General features: G+C 38.8%; 1 protein-coding gene across 3 annotated transcripts in view; it reads right to left on the bottom strand.

The window, feature by feature from the left end:
* Positions 1-27,089, bottom strand: part of ZFPM2 (zinc finger protein, FOG family member 2) — a 472,819-nt gene that overhangs the window by 148,551 nt on the left and 297,179 nt on the right. For all 3 annotated transcript variants that reach the window (XM_043601585.1, XM_043601583.1, XM_043601584.1), the window contains one exon: positions 15,001-15,112. In XM_043601585.1, the coding sequence (XP_043457520.1) occupies positions 15,001-15,112 (112 nt within the window). The remainder of the gene's footprint in view (positions 1-15,000; positions 15,113-27,089) is intronic.

Raw genomic sequence — 27,089 nt, 5'->3', positions numbered from 1 at the left:
TACCCTAGTAGCTAGCAGACCAAAGTAAAACGTAACCTGAACATCTCACAAAGAGTTCACAGATTCCTTACCTGGCTTTTGCTACCCGACTAACATTTCAGCGAATTGAAGAACATACACTCCCAAATTTCATGTGATGGCCTCCTTTTTTTTTTTTTTTAATTTTTTTTTCAACGTTTTTTATTTATTTTTGGGACAGAGAGAGACAGAGCATGAACGGGGGAGGGGCAGAGAGAGAGGGAGACACAGAATCGGAAACAGGCTCCAGGCTCTGAGCCATCAGCCCAGAGCCCGACGCGGGGCTTGAACTCACGGACCGCGAGATCGTGACCTGGCTGCAGTCGGATGCTTAACCGACTGCGCCATCCAGGCGCCCCGATGGCCTCCTTTTTTAAAAAATGTTTTTTAAATTTATTTTTGAGAGAGAGACACACACAGAGTGAGCAGGGGAGGGGCAGAGAGAGGGAGACACAGAATCCGAAGCAGGCTCCAGGCTCTGAGCTGTCAGCACAGAGCCCGATGCGGGGCTCAAACTCACAAACCACGAGATCATACCCCGAGCTGAAGTTGAATGCTTAACAGACTGAGCCACCCAGGTGCCTCATGGCCTCCTTTTTATAATCTTCCTTCATTACATGTGTAAAGATGATTATCTTAATTTCCTTTGAGATAGCTAACTAAAATGGTACATTTAAAGCCAATGGTAAGATAAAAAGTAACTTGCCCGTTTCTTATACACATTTTCTCCTTACTTCATCTCACTGATAGTTATTTTTCTTATCTGTATCTCTAGTCAAAATGCGAAACTATGAAGGAAGATTTCTCGACTAAACTACTGTTTGGCCTAAATGTCCTTCATAGGTCATTTATTTTGCTTCCTTAGACTTCAGATCAGACCATTCTGGACCGACCAGGTGAGAATATTTAACAGCAAAACACACAACTTAACCTAGAAACCTACACACAAAACACATCAAGATAGCAGAAATCATATTTAAGACACAAAAGATTTCATTTGCATTACAAAACTAGTTTGGTGCTGCAGACTTCAAATGATTATTTACTCATTTATTGACAAATTTTACATCTTCTTTTGTGGTGGGAGGGCAGTAGACATATGCATTACTCATCAGGTCATATTCATTATGAGACCTTAATTTCCTCATTAGAAATACTTGGCAAATATTAGTTTTCCTAAGAATCTGTGAGTCTTCTATTTCTTGAAAGTCCATACAAAGTAAAGGGGGCCGAACTGGAAAGCAGTCATTCTTGAAAATCGTTACTGAGAACGGAGACCAGACAGTGACGATAAATACCAGATTTCTGAAGGAAAAACTGGCTTAAAGTAATTTATTCTCATTGAATTTCAATGGGCAGTAGATAGAACTACATAAATAGATAGATAGAAAGATCTTATCTGTTATACTTAAATGTATGTATTTCGGATCCATTCCCTTGGTTGGGATATTCTTCCTTGCGACACCACGATGTACTATCTTGGTTGACCCCACTGTTGTCTGACAGTCTTCACAGACCTCAGACAGACTAATGAGAATACATCTTCTCTGAAGTTCTATTGTATGTCATGGCACAGAAGGTGACCTTTTAAGTTTAAAAATAGCCTTCAAAAATGGGGTTGACTTATACACCAAGAGCAAAATGAAAAGCTTCCAATTTCAGGTTTCAGGGTGAAGACGTGAGGTCTGACTGACTTTCCGCCAGTGAAGAACTGAGAACGACAGACAGTTACCGTCTGACAGGAGAAGGTGAAGTGGATCCAGAAAGAACTGCCGAGTAATAGTGAGCCAATGTCTTGGCATGACTGGTGCACAAAGATGTCAAACAAAACCCTAGGGTTTGACAGCATCTTTTGCATGGATGTCGATTTTAATGTTTTCTAAATTCTTTTCCACATCTTAAGGCAGACTGATAGAGCACGATGTATGCTCTGTGTATGTGGGACATTCCAAAGAAATCCTCCTGTACCAGATTCCCTAGCATTTCAAAAAGCTTGCTGAGGCATGGGATACTTTTCTAAATAGGAGGAGAATAGCATTTTAGGTACTGGATTTTCAAATAATTTCCATACAAATAATTTCTGAAGCCAAACAAGTCACACTAGAGTTTACTCTGTTGAATAATGCATTATAAAAGGCATTAAGTGATAATTCAAAATTCGGTGAGTGTGCCCTGTGTACAGTCTGTGGAGTTACAGAGGTGAGAAATGGAGTCACTGCATTTGAGGTGTTCACACCCAACCTGGGGCAATGAAGGGTAGGGGTGGAGCTCTCCCCCCCCGCAGGGGACAGGGCAGGGAAGGCTGTCCAGACGTACTGATGCTACATGCCAGATCTTGGATGGTACCTGTTAGCAACGATAAAGATAGCTAGAAAGTTATTAGGCAAAGGGAACATGATATACGAAGACAGGTATTTGAGGAATTTTAAATAAATAAGTAGAGTTGAAGTATAAAGGTATCTGTGGAGAATGAGTAAGAAGTGAAGCTCTAAGGAGTAGGGTAGTTAAAACATATAGGTAGCTAATCTATGGGAAACATAAATGAGGAGAAAGAAGACTAGGGAATGATAACAGTTAGTGGATGGATAGTGATGGAGACACCTGTTGCTGGATGTAGAAAGTGATAGATCAAACCCAGTAGAATAAAAAACTGGCAACAAGAAACCACAGGAGACTTGTGAGAGAGTCACTTTGATAAAGCCAGAGGGCAGAAACTGGAAAGAAGAGAAAATGCTGGGATTGAGGAAGTCAAAGAAGTGAGTGCAGAAAACTTTGCAGAAACTGCCTAGGAAAGGAAGCAGAGAGGAATTCCTGTTAAGTATGATGAATTGACTGCATGCATTTATTTCTATTCCCTCTCATAAACATGACAGTAAAGAGGAAAACAAAAGAAGATAGGACAAAGAGAGTGCACATTAGCCAACAGAAGTCAACAAAATCTTGGAAGCTAGGAAACTAATGGAGTGACGGATGACAAAGCAAAGCACGGAAAGCTGGAATCCAAGTATCTGAAGAACTGTTGACCAACAAGAAGCAAGAAGATTTATTCCATAGAATCCGGAAAAAATTAGGAATGAAAGGCACCTGGTGCCTTGAAGGGTAAGCTGAGCGAGCAGTGGACCTAAACTTTGTAAGACTGGCATCCTGAGTAAGAAGCTGTTAGCTTCACATGCTCAGCTGTTCCCCGTAGAGTTAAGGGGCAGTCCCTTTGCACTCTGATACGAGATGGAGGCTGAGTCTTTGGAGAAAGAACTGGAACTGAGGCTTCAGATCCAGAGAGACAGTCTCAGCAAAGGGTGATGCTAAAATGTCACCTGAATTAGATTAAAGGAATATCTATAGTCTCAACAATGAGATAGGACTTTTCCAACATACCACCTGGCCCCTTTCACCCACTAAGGCCTCAGATTGCTGGCTGCAAGGTTTATAAATCTCAGAGACTAGACTGGCATTCTCTGAAGAAGCTACCCACGCTAAGACAAAAAAATTACATGGACCGTTATTTGGGGACATCATTATCATGGCTGAGTTGCCCTCCTACGACGCTTTAAAACTCACTGATTGACATCCTATGACCCTGTGCAAAACCCATCAGTTGACCCTCTGCAAGACCTACCACCTGCCAACTCATGCTGTTCTTATATTTAGCCTTACTGTCCCATTCTTCAAAGATAAAGCAGATACTCGTGGGTCTCTAGCCATTTAAGGAAAGCTTCAATACCAAACACAGGAACCGAAACCGTAAAGGAAATTAAGAAACCATGCACAGGGCATACAACTTCATCAATATCCTTCAGTTTCTTTCTTCGGAGGTAAAGGAAAGAATATCCCCAAGATGTTGGGGGAAAAAAACCCCTGTCAACTGTCAGAGAATAAGACAAACTTCCTGTAAATTAGAAATACAATAGTTAAACTTCCATAGTGAAGTTAAAGAATAAAATTTGAGGACACCTCAGAAAGTTGGAGAAAGTCAAGGAGATAATTGTGGAAACATTATTAGGTGCATATCATATTGCTTTCCATATTAAAGAATGAGCTGCAACTTCTTCATTTATCCATTCATTCATTCATGAATATTTAATGAGCACCTACTAAGCGCCATGCCTTAGAAACCAGAATTCCTATCCTTGAAGAACTCTCATTCCAGGGGTGAGATAGTGCTATTAAACATTTAAATAAATACTAAAATGTCAAATATGAACATAGATGAGAGAGGATGTTCTAAACTGTATATGCTCCCTCAATCGTTACGTTGAAGCCCTAACCCTGAGTATGAAGCCTCAATATTAGGACATGACGCCTTTGGGAGATAATTCAGTCACGATGGGATCAGTGCCCCTGTAAGAAGAGAATGAAGGAGCTCCTTCTCTCTCTCCCTCCTCTGTGTGAGGATACAGAAAGATGGTCACCATCTGCAAATCAGGAAGAGGGCTCTCATCAGTCTCCAAATCTGCCTGCTCTTTGATCTTGGACTTCCCACACTTTGGAATGGTAGGAAATACGTGTCTATTGTTTACAATATCCTGCCTTTGTTCTTTTGTTGTAACAGCCTGAGCTGACTTATACAGAGGAGAAAAAGGAACGAAAGACCTAGAGCAGCAGACTAATTAGGCAGACTCTGTGAAGGCAACCTTTAGAATGCTCTGAATGCCATAAGAGAGGGAGCAACGTGGGGGCAGAGCACAGTACAAAGGGCTGGAAACAGGCAATTTTTGGACTAGGAAGCAAAAGCAAGGGGTATGTAACCACTCGGATGGAGTGGTTGGGGAGTGTAGTAAATGTAACCACAGAGATATTCAGGGGCAGACCATGAAGGGCCTGGTAAGCCAAAATAATGACTTTGTAAGGTTTAGTTCAGGGATTGGCAAGCTTTTTTATAAAGAGCCAAATAGTAAATATTTTAAGCTTTGCAGGCTACATGGTCTCTGCAAATGCTCAACTCCATTCTTACAGTGTAAAAGCAGCCACAGACCAATATAAACAAACAGGCTTAGCTGTGTTCCATTTAAACTTTATTTACAAAAATAGGCAGTGGGCCAGATTTGGTCCCATGGGCCAAATCAATCCTTGTAATCAGTCTAATGGTGATGGGAAGCCTTTGGAGGGTTATATGTACCTCTACTTTTCCACTTTCTCTGTGAAATGAGAAGTGAGGTCACCATCTAACAAGGGGCTTTATATATTTGGGGAGACAGAAGTCTGACATAGTCACCTTGCACACTGGTCAGGAAAATAAATCTGTATCGCTAGGTTATATACACTGAGGGTTCACATTTACCTCGCAGTCAAATGTGATACAAACTGGTCAGCATTGGGTTATTTGCTGTGATTTCATTGTTGTCATTAGTAATGGTAGTTTGTTGGTTTTATTCTGACCATATGTTTACGTGGCTCTCACTGTGGATCACAAATATCAGGGGAAAGTGGAGAGTTGGACTGACCAGAATAGGGGTGTTGTCAGCCCAGTACAGTAAAAGTCAGAGAGAGAGAGAGAGAGGTGAGGAGGTATGAGATTGGTGACTGGAATCATGAACCCACAGAAGTCAAGTCAGGTAATCTGGAGGTAACGGCAGGAGTTGCTGCTGGACAGGAAAATGATGGTGATGGGGCAAAGGGATAGAGGTTCATTTGGAGTTGAAAAATTAAAGAAGTCAGGGAATGAGTAGATCAAGGTGGATGATTTACTACTGTCTTCGAGAGGGGTGTAGCTACCAATACTATTTCCTTGACAGAAAAAGTCTCAGTTTCCTTAATGGATGGACCTAAGCTGAACCCTTGGACACAGAAATCTTAGTAAAATCCCAATGTGATTGTGTGTGCCTCAAAACTTTCAGTTGCTCTCCACTTGCCTCCATTGCAAGGTCTTCAGACTGAGCATTTAATGGAACCTACAACATGGCCCTTGGATGCTTGTGGAGGCTTCCCCACTGGTTTTATTTGCAAATTCTCTGCTCTACCTAAAGCGTGTGCCAATACGCTCATGAAAACACCGTATGCACTGTAGTCCATAAATTTTCAGGCACACAATTTCAACCTCCTCAAATGCCTCTCCCCATTTCTTTGACCTTGCAGGACTGAACTCAGTATTATGTAACCTTCATCAATTAAGGTTTTTCAAGAAGTACCATAAGCTGGGGTGGGAGTGTTTCATATTCTTTTGTATCACTCATGACACCTTGGTCATATCATGCATAAACCATTGGCTCAATTACTTTTATTTTATTTAGAAAATTGTCTTGTGAAACAGAGTGCCAGGACATTCACAGAGGTGCTAAAGAAAAATAATTAACTCACTAAGGAATAACTTAAATTCTATGGATGAGAGACATTTTGTGGGCAAGGCAAAGGTTTCTTTGTTCTTTTAGTTTGGCTTGCATAAAAAGAAGAGTGAGAATGTAGTTAAGACAAAGTGTGATTTTCATTTGCAAATATTTTTCCTAAATTATATGAGAAAAAAAATCAATGTAAAGAAAATTATAAGAGAGGGATACAAAAATATCCTCCCCAAATCTTACCATAACCTCTACAGAAATACTCTTCTAATTTCTAGGTCTTTCTTTCAAGTATGTGTCCCTGCACATGCGCTTTTTTTTTAAAGTTTATTTATTTATTTTGAGAGAGAAAGAGAGGGTAAGACAGAGAGAGAATCCCAAGCAGGCTCAGCACTGTCAGCACAGAGGCTGACTCAGGGCTCGAACTCACAAACTGTGAGACCATGACCTGAGCTGAAACCAAGAGTCGGATGCTTAACCGCCTGACTGAGCCACCCAGGCGCCCCCACATACACTTTTTAAATATACTCACAATCATTCTGGGGACGAAACTTCCTATTCTGCTTTTTCATTTGAAAGTATAACATCATAATTTCTTCTACGTAATACACTGTCTTAAAAAAGTAGTCACGGTCTCTCACTCTGAAAAGAATCCATCCTAAAGAGTTGTCCCTCATTTTAGCTGTCAAAGATACTTCGGGGGTAGCTTTCAAGATCAGCATCTCTTTGAATATGACAAGCTAACATCCCTGAATGACAGTGAGTCACCTCTCTAAAGACCCCACTCTTCATTTCTCATTTTTATACTTACAAAACTGATATATTCTTAGTTCTTATCATTTGCCAACATCCCACCTGGGTATTTACCCCTAAGAGACAAGACTTTTCATTCATGTATGGGTCCAGGGTGGTTTAGAATAATTTTTCTCCAATATGTGATAGCCCACCTGATCCACTAAGGTAATTAATAGTATAATCATGCAGGATTATTTACCAACATTTCATTAAGGAAATTCATAAAGATGTGGCTATGAAAACAAATGTATTTTCTCACATCACATAACAAACATTGGTGATAACGAAGGACATAAAGGAGTCAGTACGATCGGAACCAGACTGAAATAACCCAAGTAAATCACTAACGTAATTGTAAAAACAGTAGACACGTAGGAAGAAAACGAAATGACAGAAGGCCTGATAGTTGCTGAAATGGCTGTTGTTCTGCAATTTGCAACACACGGCTCTATTGTAAATAACACAGTACCTACTGGGGTCACTCATCTTGACCTTAAGAACCCCTCAGAAATGACGATTTGAATCCAAATGGTGGTTTTCTAAAGCAGCCATTTTTACAACCACGGATTCCTAGAACAGGCATAATAAATTACTCCTCTAAACCTCTCTCTTTCTCATAGAACATAACCAGAAAAAGCCTCAGATGTTCCTGAAACATGTTGGGTTTTCGGCATCGCGTTATCCTGTGGTGCTCTGCAATCAATTACTGTTATACCACCATCATTAATAATTTTCTTAATGAAAATGATTCTGTTGATCTCCGTTGTATTTTAATTATCAGAGTTAAGCATAATTACACTGCCGCTCTGAGCTGGCATGTGGACTCCTTTAGGGCGCAATTTTGTTTTAACACACTGATAATGTAATTTTACATTGTGTCAGTTTGTTTGGTTATTATCCAGTTGTACAATTCCACTGTATTCCTGATAACAGATAATAACCTTAGTACCTCCTATATCCTGAAGTCATTTAAAAAGCAATATTGGAATTCCGCGACTAGCTAACTTAATCGCCTTATGATTTTATAATTCCCACTGCTAAATATTTGGTTCAGGCACCCACCCTCTTTTAAGAATATCATAAAACTAGACAACAGTTATACATTTTCTATGAATTGCCGAATAGTTAAATAAACACTTAAAATATGAGCACAATTTTTTTCTTTTTTAAAACAGCTTCCTATTTATATAATATTAGCTCTTTAGGTGAAGTTAAACGTGAACTTGTAGTCTACTTTGAAAATTGGCTGCCCTGTTAGACACGGCTATTGTTTCAAAACTCTACCAACATGCAATGGATTCTGTATTTTAAGGTGGAAACTTGTCCACACCTTGCAAGAGTCCTCGCATTAAAAGATCTTTGTTTTGAAAAGTTGATCAGTTTAGTCAGGGTGTAGAACACTGCTCATCCAAGTTAGGTCCTATTAGCATTTCTGTCATTATTTCAACAGTGCCTATAGGATCTTGAACATAGCGGACAATCAATGAAAGCTGAAATGTACTCATTGCGTGGTTATATTTGTGCAAACAAGCAAAATCAGAACTCTGAGGATGGTCACAGAAGGATTTTGAGATACGTCTTCCATGTGGCTTTAAATTGCTGTGGTCTTAAAAGTAACAGGTATATTAGCATAAAGCACTGCTGTCACTGCTATTTTAGTTCTTGAAGCCAACCACAGAATGAGGGGGGAAAAGCAGATTTCCTGATAAACACATATACAAATTTGTGGAGGAGAACAATCACTTGCAATCTTGGCGCAGGGAAGGGCATTATCAGAACACTGTTAATTGTCCAATTGGGAATTGAAGTCCACGTGCTCAAGATTGAATCCCAACGTCACCATGTATGAGCCAAAGATCCTCGAATTATTAATTTATCGAAACCTCAGTTTACTCATCTGTAAAGTGGGGATAATGCTGCTTCTGTCATGAGTCTGTCGAAATAGCAAATAAGAAACTGTAGGTATAGTACTTCAAGCAATGTCTGCATAGAATAAGTGTTTAATAAAAGGTGACTGCTATGTTAGTATTCCTAATATTATCATTATCGTCTTTATACTAGACATTTTATGTAAGACTTCTTTAAAAATAAAAATAGCATGTGTTCAAGGGAAAACTCTGAGAGCATCTTCAGGCAAAGGCTCCAGGCCTTTAATTCTGTAATACGGACAGTTGTCTGGGGATACTGTGGGTTCAACAGTAACCGAGTAAGACTTCTGGAATACGTGGCTACAAATCTGCTACCAGATGAGGATGTTTTCCTGCACACTTGCTTGATACCAACATAAAGACCTGGTTTCATTTCCTCTAGGTTTGTACTGACATGTTCACAAAAGCAAATGGGATTGAGTAGAAGATAATTAGCAATACACTATTTATAATAATATACACAGGTAAGGGTTCTCCCTCTCAAAAATTCTGCGACATGGCCACTGCTATCCCACTCTTACAGCTGAGGAAATCAAGACTTATAGAGGGTACATGATTTGCCCAAATTTACAAACCAGCAACAGTTCTTTTACACTGATACAGTGCTTTCATATGGAAAGAAATCTTCTGTGGTTCAGGTGGGAGTGGGAGTTAACCGATACTTTTTTCACTCTTTTGATTGGCAATGTTGATTCTCTTAATCTTGACACCTAGAGAATGTGGCTACACTGAAATAACAACTCCATGAAAAACTAAATTGTTCCTTATTGGAAATGAACTGAATGAAGAAACCCACATGCTAATGGCTTAATTCTGAGTATTCAGAAACAACCTATTTACTTTTACAATGTGAGAAAGGTCACCATACTGTGCAAACACTATGAAGTAAAGAACACCATGGTTTATGGAGAAGAAACGTCAATCTCCAAGGCTCAACAGGCATCAGTGGATTTTAGGAGTCAGTGGGCAGGCCTTGCTAATCCTACCCGCCAGCATCCTCCCTTTAACTTCAGCATGGTGCTTTTTAGTATTTTTCCATTGGAGATAAGTAAATTAGAATTATCTGGAGTCTGTTGAGAATAATGGCCAAAAACAGATGACCCAACAGGTCTGGTCCATCAATATCTGGTTGAGCTAATTACTTTCTGGAATGACAGGGGGTAGTTGAGGCAGGAAAAAAGTACATCAGATTACAATATTAATGCCAAAATACTATACTTTTTTACTTTGATGAAACAAGATGATGGCAGCCTGTCACAAAGCACTAAGTGATATAATATAATTTTATAATAATTATTTGATGGACACCCTGGAAATGAAAACTACAGTTACATTTAATTTTGCTATTAGCTCACATTTAATAATACTTTAAGAACTAAGTATGCCTCTCAAATGGTAATAGTTACACATTAAGTGGCCTATCTAACACACCATAAGAAAATGATATCAAAAATTTCACAGTCCAGCCAATTTAAAAAAATGCTAAACATATGCATTTTTACATTCTATTTGTAAATAGGTACTGATATCTTCTCAGATGGCCAGGTCCTTATAATAATGATTTTGGCATAGAATTCATGAGTAATTTAGGTTCTTAGCTAGAAAACAAAACACGGAAATGTAATTTTCGCCTCAGGAATTCATTTGTCGTCTTTGGCGAGAGCTTCTTAGACATTAGGAATAACGTGTTGCATCTAAGCCCATCAAGCAACACCTCTTTTGTATCTGGCACCAGCACTTTGGTTTCACTTGGGGAACTATTTCTTTTCCATCTTCGTGGCTCACGTGGGGTTAATTCTACTCTAAGGATGATTGTAGTCTGCCAGGAGAGCGTTTAATTGGATCAAAGATTGGTATGTGATGTGCCCTAATCAAAACCCAGGAAAGCTGTGTTTCACTGGAAGTGCTGTGCTGGTAGAATTAGTCTGGAGCTTCCCACTACCTGAGGAGAGCATTTCTGAAAATGAAACCTATGCAAGAAAGAAGAGGCAGAGGATAGAGACAGCCTGGGGACCAAGTTTGAGCAACTGGATTAAGCTGTTCCTGAAGTCCAGAACATCCTTAGACTCTGTTTTATGAGTAGATGAATCTCCTTACCCCAACACACACGCATGCGTGCACGCGCGCGCACACACACACACACACACACACTCTGTAATTCTTTTTTTTTTTTTGCATAAGCCAATTTCATTTGGATTTCTATCACTTGAAAACAGTCCCAGCTTATAAGTAACATACGTATTATGAAAATGCCTCACACATTACGGATGCCCAAGTCAATACTTACTAAATCTAAATTGCTAAAACCTTCCAGCTACAAAACTCTTTTGCTTTGAGGAGTCTTATCATACCTGCTGCCTATGAAGACAGCAAACTCACAGCCCACAAGGTCCTGATAGAAGTGCTTTCTTGGGTCATATTTTCCATGATTCAAATGATCCCTGGTACAATCCCAGCATATTAAGGTATTCACAGAACTTTGAGACATATTCTGGGTGAGTTACTCCCTCCCTCCAAAGGCAATCTGAATACTAGGAATTAGTATCAGGCCTTTGAAGTCCATCTAGGGTATCAGAACAGAATTTACAGAAGGGTTTTTGAGTGTGTTATCCAGAACACTAACTGCAATGGGTGTCCATTGGAAAGGAAAAGAAAAAAAAATCTATCTACCTATCTCATATGGTTAAATGAGTTAAATTGGTGTTTTGTTTTGTTTTGGTTCACTACAGAACTTCTCAGAGCATTCATACCAGCAGGCATTGTGAGTTTTCAAGAGGGGCCACAATAGGCAATATTAGGTCATAAGGCTTGTTCTTTAACGCACTTGGGGTTCTGAGTAATGCAATTGGGGAGTGTCATACTCTAACATATATCTTTGTGCTATTCAGGCATAAATACCTGACTGACTTGGAAGAATTTACTCATCATATAAAATGGCAAGGGGAAGTCAGAGTCACACAGTAGGAGTATAGGGTTTGGAACCATCAAGACCCGTTTTCAAATTTGGCTCCATTGTTAGGTCTCCATGACCAAGAACAGCCATACTATCTTTCTCAATGGGAATGCCAAACTATGCAGGGGCGTCTGGGTGGCTCAGTCGGTTGAGCATCCGACTTCGGCTCAGGCCCTGATCTCGTGGTCTATGAGTTCGAGCCCTGCATCAGGCTCTGTGCTGACAGCTTAGAGCCTGGAGCCTGCTTTGGATTCTGTGTCTCCTTCTCTCTCTGCCTCTCCCCCACTCATGCTCTGCCTGTCTCTCTCCGTCAAAAATAAACGTTTAACAATAATTAAAAAAAGAATGCCAAACTATGTAAAATAATTTTTAAAAAGCTACTTATCTTATTAAGCTGTTTGAAAGCCTAATGCCGGGAGAAATTATTCTAATGTCTGTAACTCAGACCCTAAGTTACACAAATGTACATTTGAACCCCACTCCAACCACTTACTAGCTATGCGACCATGGCAAATTACTCAACCCACCTAATTCTCCATTTCACCTTTTGTAACATGGAGTAGTATATTAATTACTTCATAGGAGGTAGTAAATGAAGATAAAATGAAATGATGCCTATACAGTAAATACTGCACTACCTGCTCTTTGTACCACAATACCAATAGTTCTTAAGTTGAACAATATCAAATTACCGTTTGTAGGTTAAGAACCATTAAACAGCAGTGATTCTTATGGTTCATCATTCGAGTATATGAAATTCCTGTGACAGTTTCTGGCAACTACACATCCTTTGTTTATCTGGTCAACCAATCAATATTTATTGAGTACTTTTTTTTTCTGTATAGCAGCATACCATACCAAGGATAGGAAGGTGACTAAGACAGTTCCTGCCCTCGGTAATTACAGAGTAGACTGGAAAGCAAGCAAAAATCCCTGTTTACTTTTTTCTTTTACTAAAAGTTAATGGCTAACTTACTTTTTTTTCCCCAAATTTTTAACTTTGTTACTCTTTTCTTGAACCCATATGATAATGATCATAAAACAAGGTGATGGAGGGGCACCTGGGTGGCTCGGTCGGTTAAGCGTCCGACTTCGGCTCGGGTCATGATCTCGTGGTCCCTGAGTTTGAGCCCCGTGTCGGGCTCTGTGCTGACTGCTCAGAGCCTGGAGCCTGCTTCCGATTCTGTGTCTCCCTCTCTCTCTGACCCTCCCCCATTCATGCTCTGTCTCAAAAATAAATAAACGTTAAAATAAAAATTAAAAAAAAAACAAGGTGATGGAGAAGAATGAGAGAAGCACACATGGCTGGTATGGAAGCACCACAGAGAGGATTCAGGGGTGCCGAGTAATGGTGGCTATTAGTAGCCATGTACGAGGCCAGCAACTAGTTGGGCTCAAGATCTGCTTCATGCGTTAATTAATGAGTAACCTTCTATAAATTGCTCCAAATTACTTACTGCCAACCATAATACAAACATAAACGTGTTCGAGTTAGAGTACTCCGCTGAACACAGAACTGCAATTTTGCCATATTTCTTATATAGCAAAATAACAACCATTGCTCCCCAAAGAATGGCTGATTTAAAAATGCAGTGGATCTGGATTATGACAAGAGAACAGCTACTCCCTTGGTTCCTCCATATTATACCACCATCGCGGGGATAAGACATTATACAACAACCATTTATTCCTAGTGATTAAGCCTGCATTCCAAGGCCTCTTTTGTATTTCTGCGTTCTGAACGTGGGCACTGGTAAGCTGGTTCACTATACCATTTCCTTCCACTTTGATAGATCATGTTGACATATCCTGGGAAAATCTCACTTCCCTTCTAGTTAAAAGCTCCCACCAGCATACCACAGGTATTTCAGGTTAGAAAATGAGTAGGTTTGGGACCAGCAATTATAGAAGGAAAAAAGGAATATAATCAGATCCTGGTGTGCAGATTGTTTTTTAAGCTCACAAATTCCCTCTTTCCGGTGTTTCAACTTTCAAAGGCTTATGGTAGTTTAAAGGCAATCCTCTTATAAGTGTACAAATTGTAATGATTATAGGAACAAGTTGTAATTGTTTCTAGCAAGTTTTTAAGAGTCTTTGATGTTATGATTAGTGTTTTATATGTTAATATATTGATAGGGGTGCTTATTTGCTTGTTCCCTTGTACGCTTTTATGGTTTCTAGGTTCACTGTGCAAATAAATCTTTGATCTCAGTAGGTCTATTTGGTTAAAAAAGAAAGCTAAAAGAAATTAAACATGCGAAGCCCAAGGTTTTGCAATATTTACGAAGAAGCACGATTAGGGATTTCTCTGTAAGAGTACAGAGCTGGGGCCCACGACCTGAAGGTGGAGAAAAGTGCCCCAAATGACACCACACACGAACAGGGGACTGCGCTGGGGAGTGCCATCCCGGAACTTGGGCTCCTTTGTAGCCAGGGTGTATCTATATGACAGCAGTCTGGGCTGATGCCACACTGAGCAAATCAAAGGCAAAGCACTGCAAGCCATCGGCTTCCTCTTTCCCATTTGCCTCCTGCCCTTCAGAAATCACCATGGGGAAGAATTCTCCGTCTTTGCAATGGTTTCATTTTCAGCTATCCCCATCATGAGTGATTTCAAGACAGTGTCTGGAATGCAATGCCTCCTGGAGCATGCACCTTGACACGAATTGCTAAGTTTCAAAGGAATTTGCTTTCTGTAGATAATGTCTAAGAGACAGGGACCTGGGATTTCATCAAACTGGCTATCAATAAAGCTAACAGCAAGGAAGGCTCCAGTCACACCACTCAAATGCAGGGTTAGGTAAATGTGTGCAGTGCTAAGTAATTAATGGTATAACACTTTCTGTCATGTTTTGTATAGAAAAAGCCCAGTAGGCTTTGCTGACAACACAGGTTAGAGAGATTCAGGAGGGAAAAAGGAAGAGAGGGGATCAAATGTCACTTTGCATTCTCATTCCCCGCTCACTGGGTGCTGTTGTGCAACGCTCAGGTTCCAAAACTCGCAAAGAGAGAGGGAAATGATTCCTGCATTTACCTTTGCTGTACACAATGCAGTTGTTTTTGTTGTCTTCTACTCCTTGCCAAGTCACATCCAGTAGCCACTTGGGACCAGCAGTCAGCACCATTGGGACCTGAGCCTTTGTCTTCTGTAGAAAGAATGATAACAAACAGATGCCATTTGCTTTCGTTGATTAAAAACTTGAATAATAACTGTACTAATCATTTTATTTTTACAAACAACTGAATCTCCCAAACCATAATCCACGTCCGTATTCCCCTGTCTCATAATATCTTTTTAAGATGACAGAAGCTGTAAGGCTTTACTGCTTTCACTAATCTGAATGGTAGAATTATTATCAAGGATTTTTTTTTTCCCTAAATGATACTGGATCAGATCTCCAAGATTAGACAGATCTCTTGCGGCTCTGAATTATAAAGAGAATGCAGATGACTTTCATTGCAAAGAGCAGAGTGTTTAGAAGTGAACTTTAGACACATTGTACTTTACTATCAACAGGATCTCACTATTTCCTGAAACAGACAGGAAAGAATTTAAAGAATCAGGATCCATTTCAAAGCTCTACCCTGAGCAACATTTTTATTAGAGTCGGAATTTATTTCAAATGAATAATGAAATCTACCTAACCCCCTTTGCTAAGTGTGGATATGTAGTCTGACTGTAACTGAAATAATAATAATGCTAATGATTCACCATACATTGTCTCCAGAAAGAGTATAAAAGAGGAATCGTGAATAAATTCAGATGCAGAGCAACTAAAGCATGACATACCTCGCTCTGGGAAGCACAGAGGCAGGGAGACACTCGCCCTAGTTCGAACAAAATGTTTCCGGTTGTACATTTTCAACATAAGGCTCAAAAGGTTTATCAATTTAGGCTGTTTGGAACGCGAATTATTCGCCTTTAATTACATTAAACATGGCAGTAAATAAACTGAGGAGGAAACAAGTGAGCCTTAGCAAGACTGTTGTTTCCCGATGAGTCACAGTGAACTAGCAGTCAGACTTTTATCATCCACCAGACCATGTCTGTATATCAAATATCACAAAACCCAGAGTACAATGCAAGGGTCTCAGGGTAATGTTTGAACTGAACCTTCACCTAGATATGATCCTGCCACAGAGATCGTGGCTCATTCTGGGACTTTGCTGCAAATTTCCCAAACTGACATTAATAAGTATTCACTTGTGGAGTTCCGTGTAATCTGGTCATTTCAAATCCCTCAGGAATCTGGAAAACCCATTTCCCCCACTAAATAACAACAATGATTACACCTGAGACACAGATCTGTTGTTAGCTGCAAACCCATATTGACGACTAGGCGTAAGATGAATGTTAACCCATTCTTTAAAGTATCAATTATATTATAAGAGGTAAAACTACTGTAAAATACACTGTTTAATGAAAAAAAACCCAACCATCATGGATAAATTTTTTTTAAAAGTCTGAAAAAAATACTTCAAATATTAAGAGATGGTAAGCCAGATCAATTGTAAGAAATGCTAGCATACTGGTTTTTCGTGTTCGTTCTTTGATTCAATTTTAAATTGTTCGCTTTTCAACCACACATCTTTTTTTTTTTTCAACTTTTTTTTTTTTTTTAATTTTTGGGACAGAGAGAGACAGAGCATGAACGGGGGAGGGGCAGAGAGAGAGGGAGACACAGAATCGGAAACAGGCTCCAGGCTCCGAGCCATCAGCCCAGAGCCTGACGCGGGGCTCGAACTCACGGACCGCGAGATCGTGACCTGGCTGAAGTCGGACGCTTAACTGACTGCGCCACCCACGCGCCCCTCAACCACACATCTTAATTGTTCACTTTTCAACTATACATCTTAATATTTGGTAAGTACAACCATTAAAAACGTTTATCTGGTGCTCTACACATTCCGAGAAACTTCTCTAGTAGCAAACTATAGAAATTATCCCTGAAAATATAGTCTGTAGGAAAGAAGAATACAGTCTAAAGGCCTGTAGAAAAGAATTAATTTTATACTATTTTTTTTTAACAATACAGGCAAAGATGTTAGCAAGTTATCTTTACGGTTATCAGTCTGAGTGACCATTTTTATTTACTTCCATTTGAAAACACAATTGAGGGCAAGTAAGCTTCTTCAATCTGAAATGATAATGACCCATATCCAATTAATATTAGGTCTTAATTATGCATATGTCAGCTCCCTTTACTACCAGAGAAACAGGTAAACCCACAGATCAGGCTCAGCAGGTCTCCAGGCAAAAAGCAGAACGAGTCACAAGAGAGAGCCCACCATTTCGGTAGACCGTTATTATGTAGGAGATTTCGCGATCTTATTTGTAACACATGTTCTTTTCTGGTTTTAAATAACAGATTTCAACAACAGGCACCTCCCCCATTTCTACTGTATTCTTTTTTTTAATAATTTTTTTCAACGTTTTTTATTTATTTTTGGGACAGAGAGAGACAGAGCATGAACGGGGGAGGGGCAGAGAGAGAGGGAGACACAGAATCGGAAACAGGCTCCAGGCTCTGAGCCATCAGCCCAGAGCCTGACGCGGGGCTTGAACTCACGGACCGCGAGATCGTGACCTGGCTGAAGTCGGACGCTTAACCGACTGCGCCACCCAGGCGCCCCTGTATTCTTATTTTATGGGAAAGACATACTTTTTATTTAATCTTTACACTCCACAGTTCTTAAAGCCACATGGATTTCTACACAGTAAATCAGCTTTCACAATTTTCCACAGATAATATGAAAAATAGATACTGATCATTTAAATTCTCTAGGAAATATTTTAGTGTAAAGTAAATCAGTTGATTTGCTGATACTATAATCTTCCATTCATCTTATGAATATACAAACCACCTCTATCCTGGTCCTGTGTTTTTTGGTGCTAGCAATATTAAGGCATCTTTCTTCTTGGTGAAAGATACAGATACCTAAGAAAAAAGTTGAATATAATGCAAACAGTTGCATGATAAGAGCGAAAAGTCATGTGTAAATTGTTTTGGGATTAATGCAGGGCAAGAAAGAAAGTTCTGTCCTGTGGATTCTGGGAAGATATCATAGCGGAGGTGACATTTAGACAGGCTCTTAAAGGATAAATGGGGAAAATTTGCAATTGGTGGTATGCCATGGACAAAGTCTGAGCAGTATATGAGTCGTGAGTACAGGCAATGGTGAGCGGTTCTGGGATACTTTGCTTTTGAGTTCTTACAAAGTCTTTACAGCCATTCTTGATTTGTAGAAAGTACTAGATAAGTATTAGCTATCATCATCGTCACCATCATCATCAATATTTTCATTACTGACAGGTGGGAGAGGAATAACAGCAATGTGTCTGGAAGGGCAGGTTAGAAGCTATTTTGAAAGATGTTTTTTTATATCAGGCAAAACCTTTTATGCTTAAATTTCTAAGCAAAGGAAGCCAGTAAAGATTATTTAACCAGGAAGAATAAGGGTACTATTACTTATGCTACTTGTGCAGGTTTTCTGTTAGACACTTACTTTATTTAGTCTTCATATCCATTCTCAGATAAAAAAGAAAAACTTGCAACTCAAAGATTAATGACTTCTTTTAGGTCAAATGGCTGGTAAAAGGAGAACATCGTATCTATTTCTAGCTGTTTCCAGCTAGACTCCTGGGGTGACCAACCATTTGGGTTTTTCTGAGACTGAAGGGTTCCCCAGGATGCTGGATTTTCAGCCTTTAAACGAGAAACTCCTTGGCAAACTGGGATGATTTATCCCCCCCCCCCCCACTACTACTGTTACAACAATATTAGTCATTTACATCTATTGAACACTAAATGTTGGATACTGTACTTCCGTTCAATTATCTTTTTTGATTTTTAAACTCGAGGGCTTAGGTATTAACTTTTTCCATTTAGTATATAAGCAAATTAAGACTCAAAGGAATTAATTTCATGGTACAAATAAAACTAGTTAATTAACATCTTTCCTTAATAGTACATTAGGCATCATACCTTTTAAAACTTTGGAAACCTGGGCATAGATAGAATCGGACTTATTAAGAAACTGAATTGAAGGAAAAACAATTTCTTTTACTCTAAATCAATAAAGCAAAAGCAAAAATGTAGCTAAAACTTGCTGAAAGCTCTACCAAAGCTGTGAAGTAAATAATAAGTAGATAAAAAATCTCAAGGGACCAGTTATTACAGTTTTGAGGAGGTAAGTCAATTTCTTTCTGAAGAAGTCAACTTTTGTAGAGATTGACTGACTTCAAAGAAGATTACCAAGTGTGAGAAGGAAGGAGTTAGCCAGGATTATATGAAATCTACACTCCAGAAAAATCCATGAATAGAAAATAACAATAATATCCACACTGATCATTAGGTTCACTTTCCCAGGTCTCTATCATAAGGACTCATACAAGTCTAGAATGTTAAGAAATGGAAGCAACTTCAAGGTTCAGTGAGTTTCACTCCCTAATTTCACAAATGAAGAACATAAGACCAAGATGTTTATTAGTATCCTACAGAGCATACAGTCGGCACAATATGTTGGGAAAGAGAGTGGATAAAAACGTAGTCCCATGCCCTAATTCTCTGGAACCTATCAATATGGTACCTTACTTGGGCAAAGGGTTTTAAAGAAGTGATTAAGGTGTAGGACTGTGAAATGGTGGAAATATCCTAGATTATCTGGACAGGCCCAGTCTGAACACCTGAGTTCCTGAAGACAGGAGAGGCAACACAGTAGATCAAAGGAACTCCAATGAAAAGGATTCCACCTGCCTTTGCTGCCTTTGAGGATGGCATACTGAGTTTATAAACTAAGGAGCACAGTGGTGTCCAGAAACTGGAATGACTCTGTTTCAGGAAGCAGGAAACAGGGACCTGAGTTTTGCAACCTCAAGGAACTGAATTCCGCCACCAGCTTGAATAGTGGGAAAGGTATTCTCCACTAGAACCTCAGGAATGGAATGCATTCCACCTTGATTTCAGTCTAATGGGATCCATACTGGACCTCTCACCTACAGAACTGATAATAAATTTGTGCTGTTTTAAGCCACTAAATTTGTGGTAATTTGTTTCAGCAGCAATAGAAAACTAACACAAAAGGGATTCATATTTACTGACTTACAGTTTAAAAAAACACTTAAAGCTCCTTATCAAATGTACTCGAAAGGTGTAAAACAGCTTCTTAGAATAACATTAAACCTACGTTGTCATTCCACAATTATTAGCTATACTAAATGTTCTTGTCTTAAAGTACAAGAAAATACATAGTGGTGACTGTAATAATTTCCACTTCTACAATTAAGTATTTAAAACATTTCATGAGTTACTGTTGACCTTATGGTCGAGGCAGAACAGAAAGGATGTTACTTTTCTTGGAGTCGGATGACCTAGGTTTGAATCCTACTATGTGCTACGGGCAGGCTCCACGACTGGGAAATCACTTAAACCTGAATGTCGTGAATTGCAGATTACACATGTGTAAAATGGAGACAATGGTTTCTTTCTCAGAGACAGTTGTCTAAATCAACCAGCACAGTGTTTACTACACTGTAGATGCATGTAACACTTCTGCTAAATAGCTACATGAAGAAATAAACTAAAAATGTACAAAAAGCATTTACGGAATCTTTGTTTTTCTCAGGTGCTGGTAATGCCTACAGTTATTAGCATAAAAATCAAGAGACAAACTCTTTAAACACAGCGGTAGTCATCAGTGCTATTGATAAATTGTTTCCAACTCTCCACTTTCCAGATCCCTTTTAAAGTCAGGCATGGCCACGTGACTTCATGTGACCAATAAAATTGAACAAGAGATGACTCATGTCACTTCCACACAGAAGCTATAAGGGCCAATGGACTCATCGCCATGCCTTGCTTTGCGGCAGTGATCGTGGGAGCTCGCAAGGAGGAAGCCCTGGCAATCACAACGGCCATGTAGTGTGATAAGGAAAGGAACTTTTTTTTTATGTAAAAAGCCATTGTGATATTAGAGTTGCTTGCAACCTCAGCAAAACCTAGCTTATCCTCACTTATGCAAAGCTTTTTTTCATTTCTTCCCCCGTATTCAATATTACCCATGGGTTCTTACAGGTTAAAGTTTGCGTTTTATATCTAGGCAGTCTCTTTCAGTAATAAATCAATTCAAGGTACATAACAGGAGCCCCGAGTTTCATTTAAACTGGCACGTTTTAAAAAGAAAAGGAAATAGTGTGCACTTTTGAGGCTCCACATTGCAAGTTAGAAAAATGTGCACTCCTGGACACTGTTTGAACCCAGAGTTTCATGCTTCGACAGCCTACAACGAGACAAACTTGACAAGGACAAAATGGGTCAAAAGTGTCATTTCTTAGGAATAATTAGAATCATCTAATGTGGATAAAAGAGGTCAAACTAGCATCCACTTCTCACTAACCTCTGGAGTTACTGGACCGACAAAGGAGGTAGCCTTCAATAAATGTTTATACTCAAGCCAAAAGGTTAATGGAGATAAAAGTAGACAGCCCAAAGGTAAAGAACAGAGGATAATTCTAACCCAAGAAACTGGTGACATAATGCTGTCTTAGGGACTCCAAATTTTGCTGGAAATATTTGTTGAAGATTTCCAAAATGAGGCTTAGGAAGAGCTAGAAGTCTTAGGAAAATCTGACCTATGAGAAGAGCCTGACTTTACAGCCTTTTAAAAGAGCTACAAGTGTCACCTGATGGAAAAATTGGCCTCCATTGACTTCAGTTTGGGAAATATAACAAAATCTCATTAGGGAATCTCAAGCCAATGCCATGAGATGGAGTTCGATGTGGATAAAAATGCTCTCGGCGTGTTGATTCCTTAACTGGGCAATAGGTGAAAAGGGCTGAAGCTTAGTTGACAAAATTAATAGCTGTTTCTATTCTCTCCAGCTATAAAAACATATTTGAGAGTAGGCATAGAAAATTTTCCAAATCACTGTAGACATTAGATTTAGAACCAGAAAAAAAGCCAATCTCCCCCAACTGAATTATTGCCTACATCTAAATGAAAAAGAAAAATGGTACTGTATGTGATTTGACCTTGTATTTACTACACAGTAAAAGTTTCAGTTAATATATCCAAGCGGTTCTGCACACTGGAATTACATTTAAACACAATCTGAAAGTCACGAAAACATTGTATCACTCTCCCTTTAACTGTATGATGTCTCTAGTGACAGTGAGCTTGAATTTAAAAATTCCCTTCACAAACAGTCTATCCTATGGGAGCATAAAAACTTAAAATCTTGGAGTACCCAGAGTGGGGAGAAATGTCAAGTAATAACGCAAGGCCCTACACAATTATGTTTTCAGTAGTTCTGTGCGTGACATACAGTCTCAACATCACTGATTTGACTGGAACTATAAAACTTGTAGTATGGGGGTGCCTGGATGGCTCCATTGGTGGAGCATGTAACTCTTGATCACAGGACTGTGAGTTTGAGCCCCACGTTGGGTGGAGATTTACTTAAAAAAATTAAAATATTTAAAAACTAGACTTTTAGAATGAAGACTTCCAGGGGCGCCTGGGTGGCTCAGTGGGTTAAGCGTCCGACTTCGGCTCAGGTCATGATCTCGCGGTTTGTGAGTTGGAGCCCCGTGTTGGGCTCTGTGCTGACAGCTCAGAGCCTGGGGCCTGCTTCGGATTCTGTGTCCCCTGTCTCTCCGCCCCGCCCCTGCTTGTACTCTGTCTCTAGAGAGACATTGTTTCAAAATGAGAGACATTCTTTCAAAAATGAATAAACATAAAAAAAAATTTTAGAATGAAGATTTCCACCTACCAAACCTGTGGCTTTTAGTAAAATCCTTTAAAAAGTTATACAGGGTTTGAGCTTGATCCTGCTGAGGCCAATACTTTTTTTCTTTTTCTTTAAAAAACAGAGTATCACTTTAGGCTACATAAACGGAATAACTCTATTCCATGTGGTCTTGTAGGGTCAACATTATCTGTGCGATGATATAAAAACAGGTTCTCAGCAATAACACCTAAATATTCTCCATGATTAACTAATGCCAGACATCATTCAGACATGACTAGGCTTTTCATGTGTTTCCATGCAAATCATGTGCTTCTGTTTAAAAAATAATAAAATGGCCACTGAACTACACTGGGATATCCCTTGACTAAGAATTGCCACCTTCCTTTTGTTTATTGTGTCTAAAAATGAGAGAGAGAGAAAGAGAGACACAAACAGATTTAAGGAAGTAACCAGGGCCACCTGGCTGGTTCAGAAAAGCATGCAACTCTTGATCTTGGGGTCATAAGCTCGAGCCCCACATTGGATACAGAGATTAGTTAAGTGAGTAAATACATAAATAAAAACTTGAAACAAATGAAGAAGTAACTTTAGGAGCTTTCAAACTCATACCAAGTATTTTAGCTACAGTAATTGTTTAGGAAACAACAAAACTCAACTTAGTAAAAGATAATCAAATTTCCCTTGCTTGAAAAAGACGGATGTGCTAGACACATTTTCAAACTCAAGTTCAAATAAATTAAGAATAGTCTTAAATTAGGAAATACATAAAAAGTCTAAACTGGAAAGGCATCCATGATGTGCCCTACCAAGGACCACGACACTATACCATTAGGCACAGAATAGATTTATGAATGGAAATATTAGGAAGGTGTCATTAGAAAAGCATTTCTCTTGAGCACAGTTCCACAAAATATCCTTTAAGGACAGCATGAGAGTGAAATTCCAGAGAAGTCTGCTAACAAACGTCTTTAAGATCACTGTGGTATGTGGGATCTCAAACACGATAAGAGACTTTTCAAAAACAAAGTGAGTGTGAAATAAAATGATAGAATTCTTGGCTACTATATCCATCCATACTCCTTATGTCAAAGACAGTTTTATCTCTAAGAACCAAAAATTTAAATAATCATTATCTCTGAGGTATATTTGCTTTTAGTTCTCAAAATTGTGGAAACCCATTATGACAACATGAGTCACTGCTTAAAGATAGAAATTTCAGTATGAGAAAGAATGATCTTTTAAGAAAGTGAGCACAGTTCCATATATCCAGGTCATTAAAATAATCTCTTTACTTCCAGGAAAAAAGATTATTTCATGATAGTTAGAAAAATAATTGAAAATTACTGTTTAAGAATACACACATGCAAGATACAGATTTTTCATTTTACAAATGGGAAGAATCTCTAAATGAATAACAAACAACTAAATTATCCAGATATTTATTATACTTTCATTTTCAAAAAAAAAAAGAATAGATTCATTTCTCTTTCCCTTTTGCCAATTCACTCCCACAGTCTCATCTGTTCTCCACATATATTTGGCTCCGAAGAGGAACTACTCCCTCCAAGCTGGCAACCATTAACTTCAACCTTTTATTTTATACAGTTCTGAAAGTCACAGAGTGTTTAAGGAGTGTTGTTTTGCTCCTGGCAGAATTTCTGGGCTTGCACCTAGTGCAATGTGCAAAAGAGTGTCAGCACCGAAGCCTTGGGAAGGAAAAAGTAAACTGCTCTCGAGTATCCCCCCTGACGTAAACCTGTGGGGGGGAGCAGGGACCGGAAAGCCGTGATCCCAGCTGTGTGACCTGGGATCAATCATTTAACCTCTCATATGTCGCATCTTTCTGCTTTGTAAGATGATCTCATATGTCCTTCCAGCTTGACAGTAACATCGTAAGACTTTCTACTATAGAATTTTTGTCAAGTCTAAACTCAAATCTTGAGTGTGAAGATATTTATGAAAATTTAATACACTGGGCTTATACTGACTTAAGGAAACACTACTATTTTTTAATTGCTGATGCAGTAAATAAAGCCACCTACTGTACTTTACCTTGGAATATTAATACCAAGGAAAACGGTGAGGTCAGTGGTGTGGTCAAAATAAAATGTTAGTATGAAGAATTATACGGAGTGTGCTGCAGATGCACACACACACACACACACACACACACACACACACACACACATTCAACTATCGATGACCTATTTACACTTAAAAAAATAGTGGTCAATTCTATTCAGCAGTCTCTTTTTGCGATTTACCCCAAAGGCATTCTGTGGAAGAAAGAAAAAGCTATATCCTGCACAAAGTCATCCTCAGATACTGAGATATGTCTGTCCCTCATGAATTAATCCACTGCACTATGTAATGAATCTTTCGGACACCTTTTAGACTGTCTCCTTATTACCATTTTAGCCAATCTTAATATCAGCTTTTCCCCTCCACAGAAAAAGGGCAATCCTGGTATTAGCAATAGAGTAAATTTTAAAACCAAATGCAGAGGGTTTTTTCCTTATATATACATGCTTTGTTTTCATGATTTGTACCTGTATTTTCCTCTATAACCATAGAGTAGTAAGAACTCACCTATATCTTGAACTTAAAATATACCTGCGATTTGAAACTGATGTTAAGAGTCTAACATCACCTGGAAGAATAGGAATGAGAAAGGTGTCTCCAAAGAGAAAAAAGCCAAATGATGGCATTGTTAAACCATATAGTACATGCTGGGATGTATAGGTGCTGGGATGTATATAGCACCTTTGGGGAAAGCAGATTTTTACGAGACAAATTATTTAAAGTTGGGTGCAAAAGCTTAAGAGCTTGGCAGTATGGTTGGCGGAAGTGTGAAGGTGCTATAGAGGAGTGGAACAAAGCTTATCTAATCTGTGAGACATTTTAATAACAAGAATATTGCAAACACTTAAATTAAGTATGTAAAGTAAGACTCTGACCATGAGAGTAGTTTTCAATATTTTTCTCCAAATCAACAGATGCAGAAGGACTATACTAATTCTGTACTTCCAGAGAATAAAAGCCAAGTGCCCAACTCAATGAGAGTAGCCTTCCCTTCCAGAAGAACGCTGCTTTGTTTCCCATGGAGAAAAATAAGGAGAAGAAGATGCCACCCAATGAAACTGATTCACCTCTACAAGCTCCCAATCCAGGGGATCTTTGTGCAACATACCTGTGGATCTGGGGCAACGAAAGGAACGTGCTATGAAAGCAGAACCAAATGAGATAAGCCTTTATAAATACTGCCCCTGGACAAATTTCTCAAACCATATTCTTTACAAAGGCGGAGACATATGAATAAAAGCATCAACATGTGTGTTAGAAAGAAAACTTAGTGTTAACATGACAAACTAACACATCTGTAAAAACTTAATGGTTGAGTGCAAACACCAGGGGTTAAATTCTGTATTTAGTTGCGAGTACATGATATTAAAGGTTGGACCAAGTTGGCTTACATTGTCCAGATGTGGGTTTTGCCACATAAAAGATGTAATGTTACAAATAAAATTATTCTAATTAGTAGTGAACGATAACCGTTATTTTTGTTTGTTTGTTTCAGGTTTTATTTAAATTCTAGTTAGTTAACATATAGTGTAATAGTGGTTTCAGGAGTAGACTTCAGTGATTCATCACTCACACACAACACCCAGTACTCAATACAACAAGTGCCCTTCTTAACACCCATCACCCATTTAGCCTATCCCTCATCCACCTCTCCTTCAGCAACCGTTAGTTTCTCCTCTACAGTTAGGAGTCTCTGATAGTTTGCCTCCCTCTCTCCCTTTTTTTCTGCCTTCTCCTGTGTTCATCTGTTTTGTTTCTTAAATTCCACATGAGTGAAATCAAATGGTATTTGTCTTTCTCTGACCGACTTATTTCACTTAGCATAATACACTCCAGTGTATCCACTTTGTTGCGAATGGCAAGAAGTCATTCTTGTTGATGGCTGAGTAATATTCCACACATATATACACATACATATATGTACGTATACATATACATATATACACATACGTATACATATACATACACATATACATATACATATGTGAGTGTGATGTGTATCATAACCCACATCTTCTTTATCCTTTCATAAGTTGATGGACATCTGGGCTCTTTCCACAGTTTGGCTATTTTTCGATTTCTTTACGCCATTTCTATTTTAAAAGACTTATTTAGGTTATTCTGCTCTTAAAATAATCACTTTATACTTTACTAGAAATTGGGTATATTCATTATTCATTCAACAAATATTTATTAAATATCTACTATAGATAAAAACTCTTAGGAACAGAATGATGAAAGCCACACTTCCTCTAGATGCTCACAGTATACTGATAATAAAAATACCTAAG

Source organism: Prionailurus bengalensis, chromosome F2, assembly GCF_016509475.1.
Source record: "Prionailurus bengalensis isolate Pbe53 chromosome F2, Fcat_Pben_1.1_paternal_pri, whole genome shotgun sequence".
Classification (NCBI taxonomy): domain Eukaryota; kingdom Metazoa; phylum Chordata; class Mammalia; order Carnivora; family Felidae; genus Prionailurus; species Prionailurus bengalensis.
The sequence above is the reverse complement of the archived record's forward strand: the minus strand, read 5'-3'. Positions and strand labels throughout refer to the sequence as shown.